At 43.7% G+C, this 22,413-nt stretch overlaps 1 protein-coding gene across 1 annotated transcript in view; it reads left to right on the top strand.

Moving 5' to 3' along the window:
- The first annotated feature begins 7,188 nt into the window (after nucleotides 1–7,188).
- EDEM1 (ER degradation enhancing alpha-mannosidase like protein 1) overlaps nucleotides 7,189–22,413 on the top strand; it is a 40,177-nt gene continuing 24,952 nt past the window's right edge. Inside the window, exons 1-2 of the mRNA XM_036738142.1 lie at nucleotides 7,189–7,913; nucleotides 19,036–19,108. Coding sequence (XP_036594037.1) covers nucleotides 7,375–7,913; nucleotides 19,036–19,108 — 612 coding nt within the window. The 5' untranslated portion in view covers nucleotides 7,189–7,374. The remainder of the gene's footprint in view (nucleotides 7,914–19,035; nucleotides 19,109–22,413) is intronic.

Genomic DNA, 22,413 nt, shown 5'->3' with positions numbered 1-22,413 from the left:
TTTGAATCAGGAAATGCTCTTACCTGTGAACTGAATGGTTTGGACTACATGAGAAGTTCTTAATGTGGGGTCCATGGACCTCCCCCCCACCACATGGGTCCGTGTATAGATTTGGGGGAAGGGGGTCTATGGACTTGGATGGAAAATGTGCCTCATCTCCCTCTCCCATCTTTAGCTGCAATCTAGGACTTTTCCTTCAACTATTTTAAACCCCAGATTCCCAAAGGGGTCCACAATAATAGTAACTGCTAGAGTTTATGTTGTGCTTTGAGGTTTGCAAAATACTTTACAGATACTATTTTATTGTCACAACAACCCCGCGACACATACAAAATTCGGGTTCCCCTGGACTAACTGAGATGCCTCCTACTCCATCGTGGGAGCTTAACCTGTCTGACGAGCCTCACAAAGCGACATGGACACTTCACTGCAGGTGTTTGCTAATAAATAGTAAATGTTGTCCCCTATTCATTTCTTATTTGGAATTGGCAATTGTTTAAAACTAGATGTTTTCAGTACTTGTTGCTACTTAGCGAATGCTATTTAAAGTCATGAAACTAGTCACCTGACATATTTAGAGTAACAGAGAAGCAGCTAATGCTTGTAAATAGAAACAAAGTTTTTTAGTGTCAGCAGCAACTGCACGTAGGTATGTATTTGCTGGGCATAATCTTAGTATGATCAACCAACCATGCAGCCATCTCCATTTGGAACCTAAACAGATTTTTACTCATAAAACAAGCCATTATGGTATATAAATACCTCTTTTGAGTGCTCAGGCATGTAGCGACTTGAAGCTGATCCTCAACTGACTCTCTGGGGATCAGCAGTGGGGAAATGACTAGAGAAATGAAACAGCCGTGAGTTTATCAAGAAGACACATCTGTTAATATGCTTAGGAAGAAAGGCTGATTCTTAAAATCTTAAGGCACCAGGATGATTTATATAGAGTAGGAGCTCTTGGACTAGGAGGAGGGAAACCTGGGTTTTGGTTCTGATCTTGAGTATTTCTAGAAAATAGCTCGTGTAAGTGTAGGGCTTTCAGGTCTGACAAGCCCTCTACACACAGCATCTATTTTGAGGTAGGTGCTATTATCTTTACAGATGAGGAAAGTGAGGCCCAGGGAGGTTGTGACTTGCTCAGCCTTCAACAGCTACTTTGTATCTGAGGCTCCCTGCCTCCAAAGCCAGTGTTTCATCCAGTATTCCATGCAGTGAACCCATCCTAGGCATTAATTTCCGTACTGTAAGATGAGAGAGTTAAACAAGGTGACCCTCAGAGGACGTAGTTCTGAAATTCTATAGTTTCAAAGTTTATTTTCCAGGTAAGCTATATTAATTTCCCTAGTGACATTTGTATTATGTCCCAGGGCAGAAAATAAGAGTAAGCCACTTGTTTTAAGAAGTTTAATTTCTTTTCACTTTGTAGGGATTTAAAAAGAAAAACCCAAGCAGTTACCTAGGCTGCTTTATTTAAATGTATCTAGCTTTAAACCCTAACAGGTAAAAGGGTGGTGGACACTCACAAGTCTTTATTTATTGTGTAATACTTTAACTGGGTTTGTGGATATTTAATGGATGTTTAATTTACTTGCTAGATTTGAACATCTTTAATGTTGGCATTGTTTTTCTGTAAGTAATTTGCTAACCCATAGCAGAGATCTGTAACATATAGTTAGTTTTCAAATGACCTGAGCCCATTAACTTACAAGATGGAAGAAAGTGAGTACAAAAGGGAGACTGCAGTTTCTGAAGAATACATTTGACCCACACCCTCACCTTTTGAGATGGTCCTGGAAAAATGGGTAAGAAAATGCTTCATTTCAAAATATCAAAGAGGAGAAGCATAGATTTGTGTTTGTAATATGGACAGTAGACAATGGACTCTAACTCAAGGCGTTGTCTACCATGACTGGTTCAGCTAGGTCTTTTGTAACCTTGTAAACTCTGCCATTCCTAAATGTTTTACAGCAAGTCACAATTATATAGCACTCCTGTTTCAGCATCTAAAGTGATTAGCACTTATACCTATGTTCTTCAACAAAAGTTTACCCGATTTCTTTTAAAGTATTTAGCCATCATTTAAAGTGTGTGAGAGTGTGTGTGTGTGTGTGTGTGTGTGTGTGTGTGTGAGAGAGAGAGAGAGAGAGAGAGAGAGAGAATGGTGTGTTGCTTTTACCCAGTGAACTTTTTGGGTTCTTCCTCACCACTCAAATTAAGGCCAGGGAATCCACCTACTTAACCCCTCTCCATTAATGCTACGTGGTAACTAAGCACTAATTATCTACCAGCCATTCTGCAATAATATTAATAATAGTTATCGTTTGCATAGAGCCTGCCAAATGCCAGGTACTCTTATTGGTGTGCTTGCTGTAATCTCCTTGGCACTTTTGTAGAAAGTAGTGTAAAGGAGCTTATCATTCACATTTTTTACAGTGAATGAAAAAAGTGTAACAACGGTAACAATATTTAACAGTATTTGTAAAGAGTGCTAAGGTTTGCAGTGTGTCTAAATATTTTATCTCATTTAATCAGAACTGATCCCCTTTTCTTCCGGTTGGATGAATTTTAATCCTTGTATATTGAATTGAAGATGCTTGGGACTGTTGGGCGCTGCCTGAAAACACAGTCTGGATGGTGTTAACATGGGTCCGGGATCTTTATAATCAAGCTCTTAGGAACGGATTTGTGCTACCCAAGTTCATGAGCTCAAACTAGCATTCAGAGAGATACATGTTTACAGTTTGGACATACCTTTCTACTGGCTGGTGTACCCTGGCTAGCAGCTATGTCCTAGTTCTGGTATTAGCTTCCTGGTAAGCTGAATTAGCTGTCTGAGGGCTGTTCGGTGAGCATGGGCTCTAAACCAGAGGGGTTGGGTGATCTTATGAGGATGCTTGAACTAGGTTCTGTTGGAAAGCCTTCAGAATCATTGCCACTGCATTGTAGAGAATATTATTCTAATGACCAGGGTTCTCTGGCTCCACCAGTTGGTATATTCTTTGGATAGTGCATTCCATGATTAGCATTTATACCTGTGTTCTCCCACAAAGCTAAATTTAGAAAGAACTGGGTTCAAGTCCAGCCTTAGGCATTTACTAGCTGTGTGACAATGGGCAAGTCATTTCATCTGTTTCCCTCAGTTTTCTCAGCTCTAAGGTGGGGATCATTATAGCACCTACACCCCAGGGTTATAAGGATCAGATGAGCTAATACTTGAAAAGCACAGTGCCTGGCATATAGTAGGTGCCATACAAATGCTAGCTATTATTATTAACCATTGTGGTGGTTGTTACTTGGGTTCTAGTTTTGGTTCTGCCATTTTTCTGCCTTTTTTGATGACTTGAACAGATTGTTTAGTCTCAGTTTCTTTTTTTGTAAAATAATACCCTCTCCTGGTCAAATAACATATGGCTAATTATAATCCATTTTAGAAAATGATTCTTGTTGGCTTCAGTTTCAGAAGCCAGTATATTCTGACTTTGAACCTAAATTTTGAGGTAGTACCTAGTTAAAGTTGTGCCACGTTGTGCTAGTTTTTTTTTCTTAAGGAAAGTAACCAACCGTTATGACTTACATATGAAAAATATTTCTGCTATTCAATTTTGAATAAGCATAAGATTTAGAGCTGAGAGGGGACTTAAAGATCAACTGATCCATCCCCTTCTTTTTACAGATAAAGAAACTGAGTACCTGAGATACTAAAGTGATTTGCCCAAGGTCACAAAAATAGCAATAGAATCCAAAGCTGGGTCCTCCTATTGCAAATCCAGTGTTCTTTTCATGATGATACAGTTTAGAGCTTGGCCCTCTAGTGAGGATAGGCTTTGTGTTATTAGTGTATACAGCTGCTGTGTCTCTCTTGGATGCTATATAAATTTTAAGTTGCAGTTAAAGTCACATGATAAAGCATCCAGCAAAAGGTATAATGATGCACTTTAAAATCCCTGGCCTTACTAATTCTAGCAGGGATAGAACCTGCAAATCCAGGGTCAAGGGCCTCTGATGTGTAATAAGTCAGCAGGACCAGGTTTCTAGAGGGAGTGGTGTGCACTTAGCTGGTGTTTAGTAAGCCGTGCTTTATTGTGGGACTATAATGGCCATGACAGAATCCACAGAAGAATTTGCTTTGCCCTACTGCCAATCCTATGTAGCTAAGGAGCCCTTGACCTCAAGGGTGGGACTGGATGTGTACCATACCACACCCCATTGTTTCTCTTGTAATCACCACTTCAGTTTGCAGGCTAGGGTTCTGGGATCCCTTTCGTCTCCCACCTCTGCAGCCTTTCTGGCCCCTTGGGTGGTGGGTACACATGGTTAAGAGTCCTAAAGGAGGACTGGAGGAGACCTGAGGGACACACGAGTTTAACAGCCTGATTCTGCTGAAAGAGAAACTTGAGAATCACAGTGACTTCCCCAAACTCATGTAGCTAGTTAATGCAGCTAGTCTGACTTGGTCCAGCACAAATTCCCCCATGTTAGCCTTCTGCCTGGCACAAAATAAAAGATTAATAAATATGTTGTTAAGTGACTCTCTCTTAACATAACTTAAGTGTCATTTGTATCTTCTGAGCTCTATTCTTATTTTTAAAAGTATTTAGCTTCACATATTTGATCTTAGATATAGATCATCTAGTTGAGCCTTTTCATATTACTGACAAGGGAACAGGCATAAAGAGATAATAAGTGGCCCGCCCAAGTCTACACCCTCGAAGAATTGGGAATCGAACCTAGATTCCAAAGGTTCCAAAGGGAATGCTCTTTCTACCGGTGGGTGCTAAGTTGTGGTTGTTGTGTTGGTCTTTTGTTTTTGAAGAGGACCATGACATTAGGGAGATGATGACATGACTTGCAGTTGACTTTGATTTGAGTGAGAGAGGGCTGCGGTGCTAAGTAGCCATATTTGGATAGGCAAGCATGGAGAATATAGGAATGACAGAGCAATCCAAGATTTCAATTTAGTGTCTTATTGTAGGGAAATCCATGGCATAGCAGATGGCTGACCCAGGGCAGTAATAATAGCTAACATAAAGGCTTTAAGGTTTGCCTAGTACTATGTAGCTTGTCAGGATCTGGAATCAGGAAGACCGGAGTTCAAATCTAGCTTCAGTCACTAGCCTTGTGACAGGGCTACCTTTAACCTCTTCTTGCCTCAGTTTCCTCAACTGTAAAATGGGGATAATTATAGCACCTCCCTGTCAGGGTTGTGTGGATCAAATGAAGATAATAATTGTAAAGTGTTTAAGCACAGTGCCTGGCACATAGTGTACTCTGTACAAATGATCAGCCTTTCCCCTTCTCCCTTTATCTGCTTTGCCTTCCATCTGCTTTGCAGCTGAGAACATGGCCTTTGACTCTTGCCTCTGACATAAGGGCTCTGTGACCCTGCACAAGTCAACTAAACTTTTCAGAGTTCTGGCAGCTCTCTAAGATATAAGTTGTAGAGTTACTGACCTCAATCAGCCCCTAAACACCTATTAAGTACCTGGTATGGTGTGTGTGTGTGTGTGTGTGTGTGTGTGTGTGTGTGTGTGTGTGTGTGAGAGAGAGAGAGAGAGAGAGAGAGAAGGGGTGGCAGGGTTTGAAGGGCCTTAAATGCCTCTCAGAGGATTTTATATTTGGTCTTGGAGGTATTCGGGACTCACTGGAGTTTATTGAATAGGGGAGTGAGAGCTGGGAAGTTCACTGACAGATGAATGGAGAATGGATTGGAAGGGGGTGGGGAGATTTTTGTGGAGAGCAGACCAACCAGAAGGCTATTGAAGTGATATAGAGATTTTCCTCCAAGATCAATGGAATCACAGATTCAGCCCTGATCTTTGTCCTATCATAGGATGTGTCTGTGGCAAAGTTGTTAAAGTGTTGAATTTAGAGTCTGGAAAACCTGGGCTCTAAGTATCTTGCCTTGCACTCTAGCTCTGGGCAAATCATTTAACCTCTCTCTATTCCCCCATAAAAGAGGAATACTAGTAGCAGGTGGTGCAGTGGATACAGTGTCGCAGAGGACCTGAGTTCAAATGCGGCCCCAGACACTAGCTGTGTGACTCTGGGCAAGTCACCTACTTGCCTTAGTTCCTCATCTGTAAAATGAGCGGGAGAAGGAAATGGCCAACTACTTAAGTGTCTTTGCCAAGAAAACCCCAAATGGGGTCACAAACGTCGGACACGCCTGAAAACGACTGAACCATTATACAACAGGGGTTATGTGAGAAACACGAGATACACTTGTACTTTGCAAATCTCAAGGGATGTATGAGTATTGTCGGCATTTACTGTTGAAGTGGGCGATGGGGGGAGGGAACAAGCTGGGCGCGGCAGTGGGAGTATTATTAAACATTGAAGGGCTGATGGGAACAGGGTGAAATGTTCACCGTCCTGCTTCTGGATGAGAATAGTTACCCAGTTTTTCATCGTCTTGCCCAGATTCCACTCGCCCAAGTACCCCCTTCCACGTGCGACCCCCCCCCCCCCAGCCCCTCCCTCCCTCTTGTTCAATTCCCTCGGGCCCTGATCTACAACAGAGAAGGGAAGGATCCTGTTGAAATGGGGACAGATGGGGGAGGATCCGACGCCGGCACATCACCGATCGGGTGGAGCCTCCCAGAGCTTGGGAAGGCAGAGGAGGCAGGCACTGGGGGCTCCAGCACGTGCGAACTCAAATCCCGACTCTGCCTCTTAACTTGCGTGGATGACTTTGGGCAAGCCACTAGACCTTTGGGCCTCAGTTTCCTCCTCTGTCAACCTGGGGGAGTTCCAGCTCTCCGTTTCTGATCCTAAGGTGATGCTGCAATGTTAAGGTGGTTAGCCTTGCCCAGATGCAGGCGCCTGCCTATTCAACCTCGGGCGGGGCGTCCCGGGCGCCCCGGAGCCCGGAGCAGATAGGCTGGGGCGTGCCTCCACCCGCCCGGCTGCCATTGGTCGGAAGTTCCCGAGTGGTCACAACTTGCCACGACAACCCAGTACCCGCATTCCACCCCGCCCCTCTCGGCGGCTCTGCCCTTTAAGGGGGCGGGATCTGGCAGGGGCTACTGACTTTCGGCCGGGCCTATGAAACCGGAGGGAATCCCCTGTCGGGCCCCGCCTCCCCCGCGGCGGGGCCAGACCCCCGGGGGCGGGCGTTGGGCGAGGGCTGGGCCGGGAGGCCTTACGCGCGCCAGTTCCTGGTTCGTCACGGGGGAGCCCCTTAAAGGGGAAGTGGCTGCGGCGCCGTCGGGCGGGCAGGCGGCTCAGCTCGAGGCTCGGTGGGTCGGTGGCCGGCTGCGTCCGTCGCTCGCTCGCTCTCTCGGTCCGCCCGTCTGTCCGCCGCTCGCTCGCTCGCTGGGCCGGCGGGGAGGCCCCGCGTTCGGGGAGAATGCCCGCGGAGCCCGGGCCACCATGCAATGGAAGTCGCTGGTCCTGGGGCTGCTGCTGCTGCGGCTCGGCCTCCACGGCGCCCTCTGGCTTGTCTTCGGCCTGGGCCCCAGCTTGGGCTTCTATCAGCGCTTCCCCATCAGCTTCGGCTTCCAGTACCTGAGGGGCCCCGAGGGCCGCGCCGAGGCCGCCTCCTCCGCGCAGCCCTCCTGGCTGGAGGCGCCGGGGTTCCGGGGTCCGCGCCCGCTGCCGCTGGCTCCTCCGCGGCGGGCGCAGGCGGGGCGGCGGCTTCGGCCCGAGCGGAGCCCGGGGCCGCCGGCTCCGGGCGTGTGCCCTAAGTCATACTGGGCGTCGCTGCTGGGCGGCCGGGCCCGGGGCGCGGGGGGCGATGAGTACGAGCGGCGCTACAGCGGCGCCTTCCCCCCGCAGCTGCGGGCGCAGATGCGCGACCTGGCCCGGGGCATGTTCGCCTTCGGCTACGACAACTACATGGCGCACGCCTTCCCCGAGGACGAGCTTAACCCCATCCACTGCCGGGGCCGGGGGCCGGACCGCGGGGACCCGTGAGTACGCGGGGGTCGGGGGGCACCGGAAGGGACTTGGGACGTCCGGGGGTCGGGGGGACCTGGCAGTGAGGGACCAACCCTCCGGCTCTCCGGCCGCAGCGCGGACTGCCCAGGTAGGGGCACTGAGAGCCTCCTTGGCGATCCTCGGGGCAGCGGGTACGAGTACCTTCCCACCCGACCTAAGGGGCGTCCCTACATAGTATTTTAAAACCCCAGCCAAACCTCTCTCCCATAAAATAGCCCTCGTTTCCTACCTATTTTCATGGCTCCCGGAAAACTAGGGAGGTGGGAAGCTCCCTTGCCCCCAGATTGGACTGAATCCCTCCCCCGGGGAGCGTGACCCTATCTAAGTCCAGTCTTCTGGCAGGGTGAGGACCTAGTTTTCCTTCGGAGACTCCTAGGGTGGCGGTGAGGGGTGTGATGAGTCAGCCCTGGGATGATGTGAACTGGGTCTTTCCCAGGACCAGGCTCCTAGTTGGTACTCTGGACTCTGACACTACAAGTTAGAAGAAAATTGAGACCTCCACATGGGTCAGAGGGTTAGAATTTTGGCACCAGGCTTGCCTAAAAACCGCCTTCTTAGATCGCATCCCCATGTGCCATATGGTGGAACACAGAGAGGGGAGAGAGGCTAACTCTTGATTGTTACCCTTTTGGAGCTGGGTGTTCATGGTTCATTACCGCTAACACCAAAGTCCAAGAATGCAAAGGCCATTCTAGGTCTCTCTTAGCGGCATTGCCATCCCCAGTAAGTTGTCCAAGTTAGTGGTGAGAAGGTGCTACTTTTTTATGGATTGCTGAGGATGTTCCTTTTAACTGTATTCTCCAGTGAGATCTGAGGGATAGGCTGATGCTGCCTGCTGCTTTTGAGATGTCTGTGGAGCCTGTGCCAATGTTGAATCGTTGTAGGTTTGGAATTAACACATTTTCTAATCTCCTGAGTTGGAAAAATAAAGTGGAACCAGCCAGAATCCCCTTTTTGTGCAGTCCATTCATTCCAGAGAAGTTGGCTTTAAACTTTTTTTGGTTATCTAAAAATTAACCACTTGAATTGTTATTAAGAGTTATTTTTTAATTCCATGATGACTTCAAAGCAACAAGACATTCCAAAGTATTTTTGGCTCTCAGAGAGAAAGGAAAATGGCGTAGAGAAACGAAATTATTTTTCTTGTCTTATTCAAATGCATCATCCTAGGTTTTAACTTTTCTCTCACTTTTTTGGGTGGAGGGGGTAGTAGGCAAATGGAAAGAAACTTTTCCCCCCAGTGGCCAAAATGAATGTTTTGTTTTTAATGTCAAATATGTTATTTCCCTTCTGACCTCCCATAAAAGGAAAGGAACTAGTAGTGAAATGTGCTAACATTTTCAGTTCCCGGTGATGAGAGTGTGGAGAGACTAGATAGAACTTTAATGTGTTTTGTTGAAATCTCTGGAGACTTACCTCTTTTAAGTTGGGGTGAGGTTTTGGCTGATGGATGCATTTGCGGGCCCAGAGCAAATATGTATTGACTTGATAAACTTTCTGATCTGGACCTTTATCTCAGTAGGATATCATTCATTCCATCAACAAGCATTTATTAAACCCCTGCTACATGCCAGGGACTGTATGCTCTAGGCTGGGGCATAAGGGGGTAGTTTACAACGCAAAAAACTAAAGTCCCTACTCTTAAGAAGCAGAATACCTCGGTAACATTCTCCCTCCCCCCACTTTTTGCAGAAAAGATCAGATAGAATTTTGGGGGCGATAAAATGGATAGAGAGGGAGTGGGAAATTATAGATCAGTATTAAATAAATTTAGAATCCTTGCATTCTGGTCCAGGTTTTGCCAGTTGAGTAATGTTTGAGCAAGCCAGTAACCTCCTTGGCACTCAGTTTCTTGATATGTAAAATGAGAGTGTTGGACTTAGGTCTCTGAGGTCTCATATATCAGGTCAAACATTCCATCATCTCCAAGGTTTTTAAAAGCTGAAATGTTCTGTGGTCTTTAAGATTATATGATTATGTATCAGTATCGTGGATTACTTATAGCCTGTTGGGAAGAATAGTTCTATTGACCCATAAAGTGGTTATCTTTGTTTTTGTTTTTTTTTAAGGGGCAATTGCTTAGCTTGTGGTATAATTTTTAGTAGTGTTGACATTACATGGTCAAACAACTGTCTCCAAAATAGGCTGGAGTTCTCTTCTCCATTTCTTCATTTAAAAGAATGCCAGTCTTTGCATGCAGTCATATGATCGGAGTAATGGAAGCTCCTTCCTTTATCTCATTACTGATCCTTTTAAAAACTTGCCTCTGAGACAAGCATTTAGACTTTTGTGGGGGGGACTGAGGTTCAATATAGGGCTATCCAGAATCCCTCCCTCCTCCCAAAAAGGGCATGTTTGTGTTCCAGTAATAGGGCTTCATATTTTTCTTAAGGTGCACACAGCTGTTACCTAGAATTTGTTCTGTTTAACTTAAAAGTAATTTAAAAGAACAATAATATAGAAGCAGCTATGTTGGATAGAATCCTGTGCCTGGAGTCAAGAAGTCCCAAGTTCAAATTTGACCTCAGACACTTACTAGCTATATGACCCTGGGCAAATCATTTAACCTCTGTTTGCCTTAAGCCACTGGAGAAGGAAATGGCAACTACTCCAGTGTCTTTGCCAAGAAAACCCCATGGAATTTATGGTCCATGGGATCATGAAGACACGACTGACTAACAAACAACAGCATTTAGGCACAAAGTTAAACACAATCTCTCTTAAAAATCTGTTACTGCATTTATGGCTTACCATTTTCTATGTTTATCTGCCAGAGTTAGGGAGAATGGAAGGGTCAGTATTAAGTAAATAACCCCTAACCATTTAACAAAGAACGTTTCCATTTCACCTGATTCTTAACACACATAGGTATACATTCAGTTAAACAAACATGAACTGCCTTTAACAATGAAAGGACTTATTTGCTCTCTTTTATTTCTTCTTTTTTTGGTTTTGTTTCTTCTTTCTCACGGTTCATTCCATTGGCTATAGTTCTTCCTTATAACTTGACTATTGTGTAAATAAGTTTGTATTTGTTCTTCCTTCTCATAGAGGACCATGGCGTCAGGGAAATGCTGGCATGACTTGCAGTTGACTTTGATTTGAGTGAGGGAGGGCTGTGCAAGGTCACCAGCCTCACTTTCTCCTCCAGAGCCATCGGGATCCAGTGGCCTGATATTCACCAGGATGGCTGGAGATGACCCAGGATGAATTTTGAGACCCTGGTCTTTCAGGCTAAGGTCTTTTCAGGTTTTCACTTTGAGTGAGGTAATGCCCATTCAATGAATGGGCCTCTTTAAGAAGTTAATCAAGGGATGGCCCCTTTAATCCAAACTCCAAAAAAAAAAAAATCTTAACTGGGAGGGTAAGCCCCTCAGGGTCCCTGGCCCATGGAGACATTGTTACTATTTGGTATCTACATTCACTCTGTGCTAGGCCGGCAGGGACCTATTGTCTAGTCTGTGCTCCCCAGTGAACTGGGTTTAAGGCTTGGTTTTTTTTTCCTTAACAATTATTTTATTATTTAATATTTTAGTTTTCAACATTGATTACCACAAGAGTTTGAGTTACAAATTTTCTCCCCATTTCTACCCTCCCCTTCCACTCCAAGATGGCATATATTCTGATTGCCCCATTCCCTAGTCAGCTCTCCCTTCTTTCACCCCACTCCCCCCACCCCATCCCCTTTCCCCTTACTTTCTTGTAGGACAGAATAGATTTCTATGCCCCATTCCCTATATATCTTATTTCTCAGTTGCATGCAAAAACAACTTTTTTTTGAGCATCTGATTATTTTTGAGCATCTGATTTTAAAACTCTCCCCTCTTCCCTTCCCACCCACCCTCTCTAAGAGGGCAAGCAATTCAACATAGGCTACCCATGTATCATTATGTAAAACACTTCCACAATAATCATGTTGTGAAAGACCAACTATATTTCCCTCCATCTTATCCTGTCTCCCTTTATTCAATTTTCTCCCTTGACCGTGTCCCTTTTCAAAAGTGTTTGCTTTTGATTACCTCCTCCCCCTATCTGCCCTCCCTTCTATTATCCCCCCTTTTTTATCCCCTTCCCTCTACTTTTCTGTGGGGTAAGATACCCAATTGAGTGTGTATGTTATTCCCTCCTCAAGTCAAATCCGATGAGAGCAAGATTCACTCATTCTCCCTCACCTGCCCCCTTTTCCCTTCCAACAGAACTGCTTTTTCTTGCCACTTTTATGCAAGATAATTTACCCCATTCTATCTCTCCCTTTCTCCCTCTCTCAGTATATTCCTCTCTCATCCCTTAATTTGATTTTATTTTTTAGATATCATCCCTTCATATTCAACTCACCCTGTGCCCTCTGTCTATATATATGTATATTCCCTTCAACTACCCTAATACTGAGAAAGGGCTCATGAATTATACACATCATCTTTCTATGTAGCAATGTAAACAAAACAGTTCAACTTTAGTAAGTCCTTTATGATTTCTCTATCTTGTTTACCTTTTCATGTTTCTCTTGATTCTTGTGTTTGAAAGTCAAATTTTCTATTCAGTTCTGGTCTTTTCACTGAGAAAGCTTGAAAGTCCTCTATTTTATTGAAAGTCCATATTTTGCCTTGGAGCATGATACTCAGTTTTGCTGGGTAGGTGTTTCTTGGTTTTAATCCTAGCTCCTTTGACCTTTGGAATATCATATTCCAAGCCCTTGGAATTGAAGCTGCTAGATCTTGTATTATCCTGATTGTGTTTCCACAATTCTTTCTGGCTGCTTGCAGTATTTTCTCCTTGATCTGGGAACTCTGGAATTTGGCAACAATATTCCTAGGAGTTTTCTTTTTGGGATCTTTTTCAGGAGGTGATCTGTGGATCCTTTCAATTTCTATTTTACCCTCTGGTTCTAGAATATCAGGGCAGTTTTCCTTGATAATTTCTTGAAAGATGATATCTAGGCTATTTTTTTGATCATGGCTTTCAGGTAGTCCAATAATTTTTAAATTCTCTCTCCTGGATCTATTCTCCAGGTCAGTGGTCTTTCCAATGAGATATTTCACATTGTCTTCCATTTTTTCATTCATTTGGTTCTGTTTTATAATATCTTGATGGTTCTGTTTTATAATATCTCAATTTCTCATAACGTCACTAGCTTCTACTTGCTCCAATCTAATTTTTAAGGCAGTATTTTCTTCAGTGGTCTTTTGGACCTCCTTTTCCATCTGGCTAATTGTGCCTTTCAAGGCATTCTTCTCCTCATTGGCTTTTTGGAGCTCTTTTGCCATTTGAGTTAGTCTATTTTTTAAGGTGTTATTTTCTTCAGTATTTTTTTGGGTTTCCTTTAGCAAGTCATTGACTTGTTTTTCATGGTTTTCTTGCATCTCTCTCATTTCTCTAACCAATTTTTCCTCTACTTCTCTTACTTGCTTTTCCAAATCCTTTTTGAGCTTTTCCATGGCCTGAGACCCATTCATATTTTTCTTGGAGGCTTTTGATGTAGGCTCTTTGACTTTGTTGACTTCTTCTGGCTGTATGTTTTGATCTTCTTTGTCACCAAAAAAACATTCTAGAGTGTGAGTCTGAGTCTGAATCTGCATCCTTTTTCGCTGCCTGGCCATGTTCCCAGCCAGCTACTTGACCTTTGAGCTTTTTGTCAGGGTATGACTGCTTGTAGAGTAGAGAGTGTTTTGTCCCAAGCTTTAGGGGCTGCACTGCTGTTTTCAGAGCTACTTCTACCCCACTGTTGCCTCAAGCTCTGCCACAGTAGTGCTCCTCCTCCCCCAAGAACCGACAGCCAGGATTGTGACCCAGATTCAAGCAGGGCAGAGCAAGTCCTGTACTCCCGATCTGGTCTGCTGCTTGATTCCTCCCACTGTGTGAGCCAGGGACTCTGGAAGCTAGAGCTCCACCTCCACACCACCTCCTCCACCCCCAGGGCTGGGGCTAAACCGATCTCTAACCCGATCTAGCAGATTACCCACTAACCTACTCCAAGGTCTCTGGCGTTTGTGGGTTGAGAAGTCTGGTAACTGCTACAGCTCAGTGATTTATGGCCCCAAGGCCTTCTCTGGGCTGACTCCGGGTCTGGTCTGTCCTGGCACAACCATGCTGGTCTGTGCTCCGCTGCCAGTACTGTGTGATAGACCCTTCCCAGTGACTATCCAGGCTGTCCTGGTCTGGAGACCTGCTTCCCTCTGCTATTTCGTGGGTTCTGCAGCTCTAGAATTTGTTCAGAGCAATTTTTTACAGGTGTTTGGAGGGATTTAGGGGAGAGCTTGAGCAAGTCCCTGCTTTCCACCCGTCATCTTGGCTCTACCTTATGGCTTGGTTTTTGAGAAAGAAATCTAGCCAGTAAACTGGAAGTTAAGGAGGCAGCCTTTAGCTATGGAAATGGAGCAAGGGGAGAAGGCAGAGGCAGAGGCTTCTCACAGGTTGTGTTTGTCCCTCGTTCTCAAAGAGGACCATGACATCAGGGAAATGATGACATGACTTGCAGTTGACTTTGATTTATGTGAAGGAGGGCTGTGCAAGGTCACCAGCCTCACTTTCTTCTCCAGAGCCATCTGGGGCCAGTGGTCTGATGTTTACCAGGATGACTGGAGGTGACCCAGGATACATTTTTGAGACCCTGGCCCTTTCAGGCTAAGGTCTTTTCAGGTTTTCACTTTGAGTGAGGTAATGCCCATTCAGTGAATAGACCTCTTTAAGAAGTTAATCAAGGAATGGCCCCATTAATCAAAACTCCCCCCCCCACCAAAGGTAAATAAGTTTAATGTGAAAGTATATGTAGATTGTATATTGGATTACATGCCATCTTGGGGGGGGAGGGAGGGAGAAAATTTGGAACTCAAAAACTTGTGGAACTGAGTGTTGTAAACTAAAAATAAAAAATAAATTGAAAAAAAAAAACAGAGGACTTGTTGGCTGCCTAGGTTCCTGAAGCGTAAATTAGGTAGGAGCTGCTACTCTGGAAAGGCTTGCTGAGATTCATGTTAGTTGCAGGTTTTTTACTGAGTTGGCCACAGAGAGTTTTCAGCCTTTGTCAATTCCTGAAGACTAAGTCATAGGATCATGTGTTTTGAGCTTGGAAGAGACCTCAGAAGCATCTTGTCCAGCCTTCTCCTCATTTTATAGTTGAGGAAGCTAAGGCCCAGGGAGGCAAGTGACCCAAGATCACTGAGGTATTAAGTATCAGAAGCAGGATTTGAACCAGAGCCGCTCTCTCTCCACGACTCATAAATCATGGATCCTTAATGCATTCATTCAAGTGCCATGTCAGGTACTGGGGCTACTGAGCACTTGTCACAAAGTTTGTTTTTATGCTTCTGTTTGAGTTGGATACAGAAATAGTCCTTCTGGACGCTTTGCTGTAGTCTAGTGCAAATTATGCAGATTGTTATTTGTAAGTCCATTGCTGATCATCATAGTATGTGAATTATGCTCTCTTCCCTCCCCCAACACAGTGCTATTTTTTTTAAGGGCCATAATTGTGTTCTTCAAAGTATTTGAAGAGGGATTACATTTGTTCCGCTTGTCTCCAAAGGGCAGAATTAGGAACCATAGGTGAAAAATGCATATTAAAAGCAGGTTTCTGTTTAACGTAATGAAATATTTCCTACAATGAGAGCTGTCCAGAAATAGAAAGGACCACCTCAGAGACCTGAAGTCTTCAAGCTGTGGCAGAAGGAGGATTCTTGTTCAGGTCTTAGGATGGATGACGGTCCCTTTACACTCAGTGTCCTGCCTTCCTTAGGATTGTTTCCTTGCCTGGGATGTCTTCCCCACTCCTCTGTACACCTACCTAGTGCTCTTCAGCCTTCAAAACTCAGTTCATCCAGTTTTTCCCTGATGCCCCTCCCTGACTGCTCCTAATGAGTCCCAGGACCATGTATTTTAAGAACTAATTGTATATTTCCTTATGTTCTTCAGTGGGTTCCTTATTGTTTTGTCTCCTTGCTTACAGCCACTTGAGACCAGGAGACTATTTCTAACATGCCCATATTTATCCCAGCCCCTGCTGCTTAATGCTTTGTGCCAAACATCTAACATTGAAAGCTCTCAGTTTTATTGGTTGATTTTTGTTGGTTTTGGACTGAAAGTGTTTTCATCAGCCTTAGGAACTCCCATGCCTAGAGAACTCTTTTAACAGATTGGCATGTTTTCTGTAATTTCTTGTTTTGGGGTGCCGCCTAGGGCACCCAAAGATTAAGTGACTGGCCAAGGGACATAGGGACAGTATATGTACCTGGTTGGCCTTGAACCCTCCTCTGCATGACTGTTGAGGCTGAGGATCTATTTGTTCATCAGTGCTCATTAAGATGACAAATTATTCAAAATTATTTTTCAATTGGAAACAAAGGTTTTTCTCTTTTTCAAGTCAACAGGCATTTATAAAATTTTACATATATGTGTATATGTATATATGTGTGTGTATATATGTGTACACATATATACATATATATACATACACACACACACACATATATATATACACACACACAAATAAAATGATATAACCCTAAATTAGTATTTGCAGGCACTGTGCTAAACACTGGATACAAAGACAAAGCACCATTAAAAACTGAAACAAATTTGAATGCTATAAAAGTTCACACACTGTCACTGTAATTAAGTCGCAAACCCAATTCCAAATTCTAACAGTTTAGTCAGTTAATAACATCAATGGAGGCCATGCACTTCCTGCAGGTGTGTAGTTGAGAATCTGTACAGCAGAAATAGATGATCAGGTTCTTGCCCTTTAAAGTGTTTGCCATCTCATGAAGCAAACCCAACACATGACTGAAGACATAAAAACAGACAGGAAGAGCCGCACCTAAGGCAGAGGGTCTGTGATCTACTTTGGTGGAAGGATCACTCCCTCCTCCCATAGAATCACAGGGCTGTTGATTGTATCAGAATCTGCATTCTTATAACTCCCCCAAGTCTTTTCTTCCACTTCCACATAGCAGCCCTTTAACTATTTCAACACAAACCTCCTTCTCTACTCCAAGAGTTCTTCCCCATTCTAAACCCTCTCATTTCCTTCAGCTTATTCTCAGATAAAAATGGTTTCTGACCATTTTGATCCCCACCCTTTGAATCCTTCATATAATGTGGTGCTTAAGCCTGGACATCCGTAGTTTAAATGTGGCCTGATCAGAGTAAGGGGCAGCCAGGGGAACTCTTGCTTCCCTCCTGCTGAACACTACCAAGCGAATGCATTCTGTTCTGACGTTACAGACACTTCCAACCAACTCCCAGTGTCTCTACCATAACCCTAAGCCCCCCACAAAGTACATATTCAGAAAACATTGATCTTTAACCCAGAGGAGGGATTTGTTCTTTAACTTTGGTGACACGAGACATTTCTATTAATGCAGCCTAAGATTGCATTAGTTTAGTTTTGCTTTTGGCTGCTGTATCACTCTTTCGATTTGTGTTCTGCTTGTGGTACACCAAAACTGCCAGCTTTTTTCATTTGATCTTTGATACAATGAAAAGTGTTGAGTCTTAGAGTCAGAAAACCTCAATTTGAAACCCTGCTATCACTTACTACCTGTGTGACATTAGGCAAGTCACTTAATCAGACTTCGTGCTCTGCTGGCATTACTTTTGAGAACCCAGGATCAGGAACCTGTGGCCTTGAGGCTACATGTAGCCCTCTAGGCCCTCAAATTCAGTCCTTTGACTGGATTCAAACTTTACAGAACAAATCCAAAGAAGTTTGGATTCAGTCAAAGGGCTGCACTTGAGGACCTAGAAGGCCACATGTGGACTCGAGGTGAAGGTTCCCCACCCCTGTATCCTAATGGGGCACCAAAGGAGGACTTTAGTGACCCTTCAACTCATCAGGGAAACCTATGATGGTTAGAAACAAAGATTAGCTGGTCCTGTAGAGAGATGCAGGGTTAAAAGATGAACACTTGAGGCTCTGTAGGTCCCCATGGGATGGCGAAAGGCTTAGAAGAAGGCATTCAGTGTGTGTGTGGTAATTTTTTAATGGAAGATTTTTGGGAGGATGTGGACAAGAAGAGCAGAGAATAACAAAGTGAGTGAATTATAGTCTGCAGTACGCATAAGTAGATGGGGGTATCTGTATCAGTAGATGAGACCTCCTGTTCTCCAGCAGTATCTAGGAATAAGCAAGTAGAAAAGGGAATGAAGGAAAACCAGAGCTACTAGATCATCTTTACCGCCATCAGCAAATGTTTATTAAGCCTCATACCTTACCCACTTGGGGGGGGGGGTGCTCCAGCAATAGCCTAATACCCGTATCTCTACTTAGCCACTATTCGAAAAAATCTGCATAAAAAGAATAATGGTGTCACTCTGGATGAAACAGCAGTGAGGTTTTGTTGTGTTCATGCCAGAAATCAAAATGTGGAATAGTGATACCCAAATGACAGTGACAGAAAATGGTTCTTTCATGTGTAACTAGCTAGGGACATCTAATTTTCTGATTTGAATATTATACTAGATTAGAGAATATAATAGACATGTAGTAATGATGAATCATAGGATTTTAGAGGTAGAGGAGACCTAGTCCAGTCATTTTTGTTTTACAGATAAGGAAACTGAGACCCAATGATTAGTCCAGTTCACAAAGAGGGATAGTGAGAGACGTGGAACTACAAGATTGCTAGTCTCCTAACTCGCTGTCTAGTGTTCTTTCCACCAGCCTTCAAATATGGCTCCAGAGTTGAGTAACTGTGAGTACTGCTGGTATGGACACTGTCATATTAGAAATATTTAGTACTGTGAACTTAACCTGATGCCTGTCAAGAAGAAACCTGTAGTTTTGGGTCTTTGTTTTGAAGTACCTAGCTTAACTTGATGCGGGATGGACCAACTGGAAAAACAAAACAAAACATTCTTTTTGTCAGAAGCCTGGGATTGGAGTCTTGTTGCTTTCCAGCTTTGTGTTCTTGGGCAAGTCAGTTAATTCTTTTGAGCCCTAGTTTCTTTTATCTGTGAAAAGGAGGCAATAGTACTTTCACTCTTGGCCCTACTGGGTTGTTGTGCTTATCAAATGAGATAATCTGTGAAAACGTAAGTCCCTGTATGAATGTAAGGTACTATTGACTCTTACAACTTTCAACTTTGTTTCTGTTTCAGTTCGAATCTGAACATCAACGATGTTCTAGGAAACTATTCATTAACCCTGGTCGATGCCTTGGACACACTTGCAGTAAGTGACTAACTTAAGTACTTAAAAAAAATCTCTAAGGTGTTGGTTTGCAATAGCACCTTCATTATTTCTTCCCAGAGGATATCTTATGCATAAGAAGAAAACAACCTAGGTGACAGCTACACGAGGTAGCAGTGTTAGATAATGCATTCAGATTGTCACTCTCTTTGGGAATTGAGAAAATGGGAAAATAAATAGCTGGTTTTTCAGAGGGGAGGAGAATATGGGAACATGCTAAAAACTAAATAGACTAGGTTTTGAGGGAGCACCCTTTTCTCTTAGCTCACCTGTTTTGTGCTTTGATAAGAAAGCACTAAGGAAAGACTTTTCTTCCAGTTTTCAAAATTATATGAGGAGCTAGCCCTTGTTAACAGACAAGTGGACAAACCCCTATGATCTTGAATTTGGCAGGACCGTGTCTGAGACTGACGGGATCCTATCCAGGCAGGCCTCACCTCTTATGGTGATATAGTAGCAGAGATGTTTTAATAGGGGAAAGGAAAGCAAACAGGGTTTCCCACCTTCTCAGCCTATTTTCTGAAGCTGGATTGCTTTCTGACATGGTTTCCAGGAATAGTTTGCCATCTGAAAGCCAAAGTGTCATTTCCTGTTTTGTTATCATTTAGGATCAGAAAGTTCTTCCTTTGATCTAGTCTCACAGTTTAAACTCATTTACTCCTAGGCCTCAGGGGGTGTGCTAGAAGCTGTTTGGGCTGAGTAAGCTTGGGGGAAAGTTGTTCAGTATCCAGCCAGGTGGGGGGATTGGAAGAATTTGGAATCTTTTTGTTGACTCATTTGCTCTCCTCTAGCTTAGTTAGCAGGGGCCCTCCCTGCCCCAGCTCTTATCCTCCTTCACTCCTGTTCACCATCCTTTACGGAACCAGTGTACCCATGACAATTACAGTTTTGTGTCTTTTAAAGTTAACGGTGACTCTGAGCCATTCATTATCCAGAGCTTGCTGCCTTCCCTTCCAGCATGCATGCATGCGTGCGCGCACACACACACACGAATAGAATAGAAGATACAAAACTGGGCAGTTACTGCTGACGCTAGAGAGGTTGGTGGTTGGAGAGGGCAACTTGATAGTGAGAGTCAGGAGAACTTTGAGAATCAGAGAGTTAGAGTGTGCCTCTGGGTGACCAAAGCAGCTGCATTAGCCTTTCTGAGCCTCAGTCTCTATAAAAAAAGAAAATGAGGGTGATACCTTTTAGGTTTATTGTGAGGATTTAATGATATAAGTATGTCGTTGTTGAGTTATTTTAGTCGTATCTGACCCTCCATGACCCCATTTGGGGTTTTCTTGGCAAAGATACTGGAGTGGTTTGCCGTTCCTTCTCCAGCTCATTTTCCAAGTGAGGCAGACAGGGTGAAGTGACTTGCCCAGGGTCACACAACTAGAAAGTGTCTGAGGCCATATTTGAACTCAGGAAGATGAGTCTTTGTAACTCCAGGTCCGGCACTCTTTCCATTGTGCCTCCTAGCCATAGAGAATTGATTAAATAGGGCATTTAGGTAGTGTAGTGGATAGAGTACAGGGCCTGGAGTCAGGAAGACCTGAATTCAAAACCCACCTTAGACACCTACTAGCTGTGTCATCCTGGGCAAGTCACTTAATCTTTTGTTATCCTCAGTTTCCTCATCTGTAAAATAGGGATGATAGTAGTACCTACCTTCTAGGGTTGTAATGAGCGTCTAATAAGAATATATTTGTGAAGTGCTTACCACAGTGCCTGGCACATAGTAGGTGCTTTATAAATGCTAGCTATTATTATGTAGATGTTATCATTGTGGAGGGGAAGGGAGAAAGACATACACTTTTAAAAACGATATGTTTTAAGCACTTATTGAACCTCTTCTTTCCCCAGCCAAGCCCACCCAAAGGTTACTTGTTTTTGGGCCCTTGTGACTTCCCGTGGCCTTCGTTTTCATCTGATTTTGGCTGTCTGAAAAGTGATTTATAGGGGAGGTGCCACCCAGAACTTCCCCTGGGATGATGACTCATCCAGATGAGCAATTCTGAGTTTGAGTCCTCATGCTAAGATTCTTCATTCTCTAGCTATCTGCATTTGCTTAGAAAAGTTATCCCTTTGAAAAAAAAGACTCTTCATTGGGTGGCTTTCTTTGTAGAAGACTTGGACTTTAAATGTTTAAAATAATCCTTGTTTTGCAGGTGCATTTTCACTGTTGAGCTGATCCTTATCTGTGGTGTGTTAAATAGTCTGTAACCATTATGTCATAGGAATGCCGCAGATGAGTTGTGGGGGTCGGGGGTCCTCTAGACACTGCAGCAATGTTCAATGTGCTGCACAGTCCTTAAAGAGAGGGAAAGAATGAAGCACTGGGAGTTGGGGGCCTGGGTTCTGATTCTAATTCCTTGTTTTCTGGGACAATGGACCAAAGCAGTGGCATGGATAATTAAAGATGGTTTCTCTTTGATTTTGATGTGGAAAGTGCATGGGACTGGGAAGCAGGAGACCTGTGTTCAAATCCTGACTCTGCCACTTCCTAGTGATGTGACCTTGGACAAGCCACTTCCCTTTTTGGAGGGAGTCAGCTTCCTCATCTGTAAAATAAGATTAAAATAGATGGTACAGGTTCTGTCAAGCAGAGTTACCAGATTCAGCTCCTTGCAGGTCTGAGTGCAGCCTGAACCTGATTAAAGAGCCAGTGGGAAATGTTTAACAAATAAATACAAATACAGTGCAACAAAGATAATGTTACTTTATGGTTTTCTTAGTCAATATCCTTCCACAGAGATTCATTTCAATTTGACTTTAACAATATTGCGGGAATGAAAACTGAGAAAAGAACAGTCATTTTTCTGGCTTGAATCAAAGGAAGAGGTGGAAAAGTTTATGGAGGAGAAGATGGTTGTCTTGAATTAGAAGTAGACAGTAATACAAAACAACAGCAGTAACAACTCACATATGACATTTTGAGGTTCACAACTCTGGGCATTAGCGTTTACAGAGCACTCATCTCTCGTAACCCTGCGTGATAGGTAACACAAGTATCACTATCTACGTCTCACAGATGAGGAAACTGAAAAAGGCCACGTTACTTGTTCCACGTTAACCTAAGCCCTTTGACTGTGTCCCACTGCTCTGCCTGCTATACTGCCAGATTCCAGAATCAAAAAGAATATGTCTGTAGATTTTTAGGTTTGTAACACCCTTGATGTATGTCATGACATTCTTAGTAAAGTGAATTGGTTTCCATTCATTTCATACCAACATGAAATGACTGCCATAGGTTACTCTTTAAGAAAAGGAGTTAGGTATTTGGATTTGTATGCAAAAAACCC

This window comes from Trichosurus vulpecula, chromosome 9 (genome assembly GCF_011100635.1).
Source record: "Trichosurus vulpecula isolate mTriVul1 chromosome 9, mTriVul1.pri, whole genome shotgun sequence".
NCBI lineage: Eukaryota > Metazoa > Chordata > Mammalia > Diprotodontia > Phalangeridae > Trichosurus > Trichosurus vulpecula.
The sequence above is the reverse complement of the archived record's forward strand: the minus strand, read 5'-3'. Positions and strand labels throughout refer to the sequence as shown.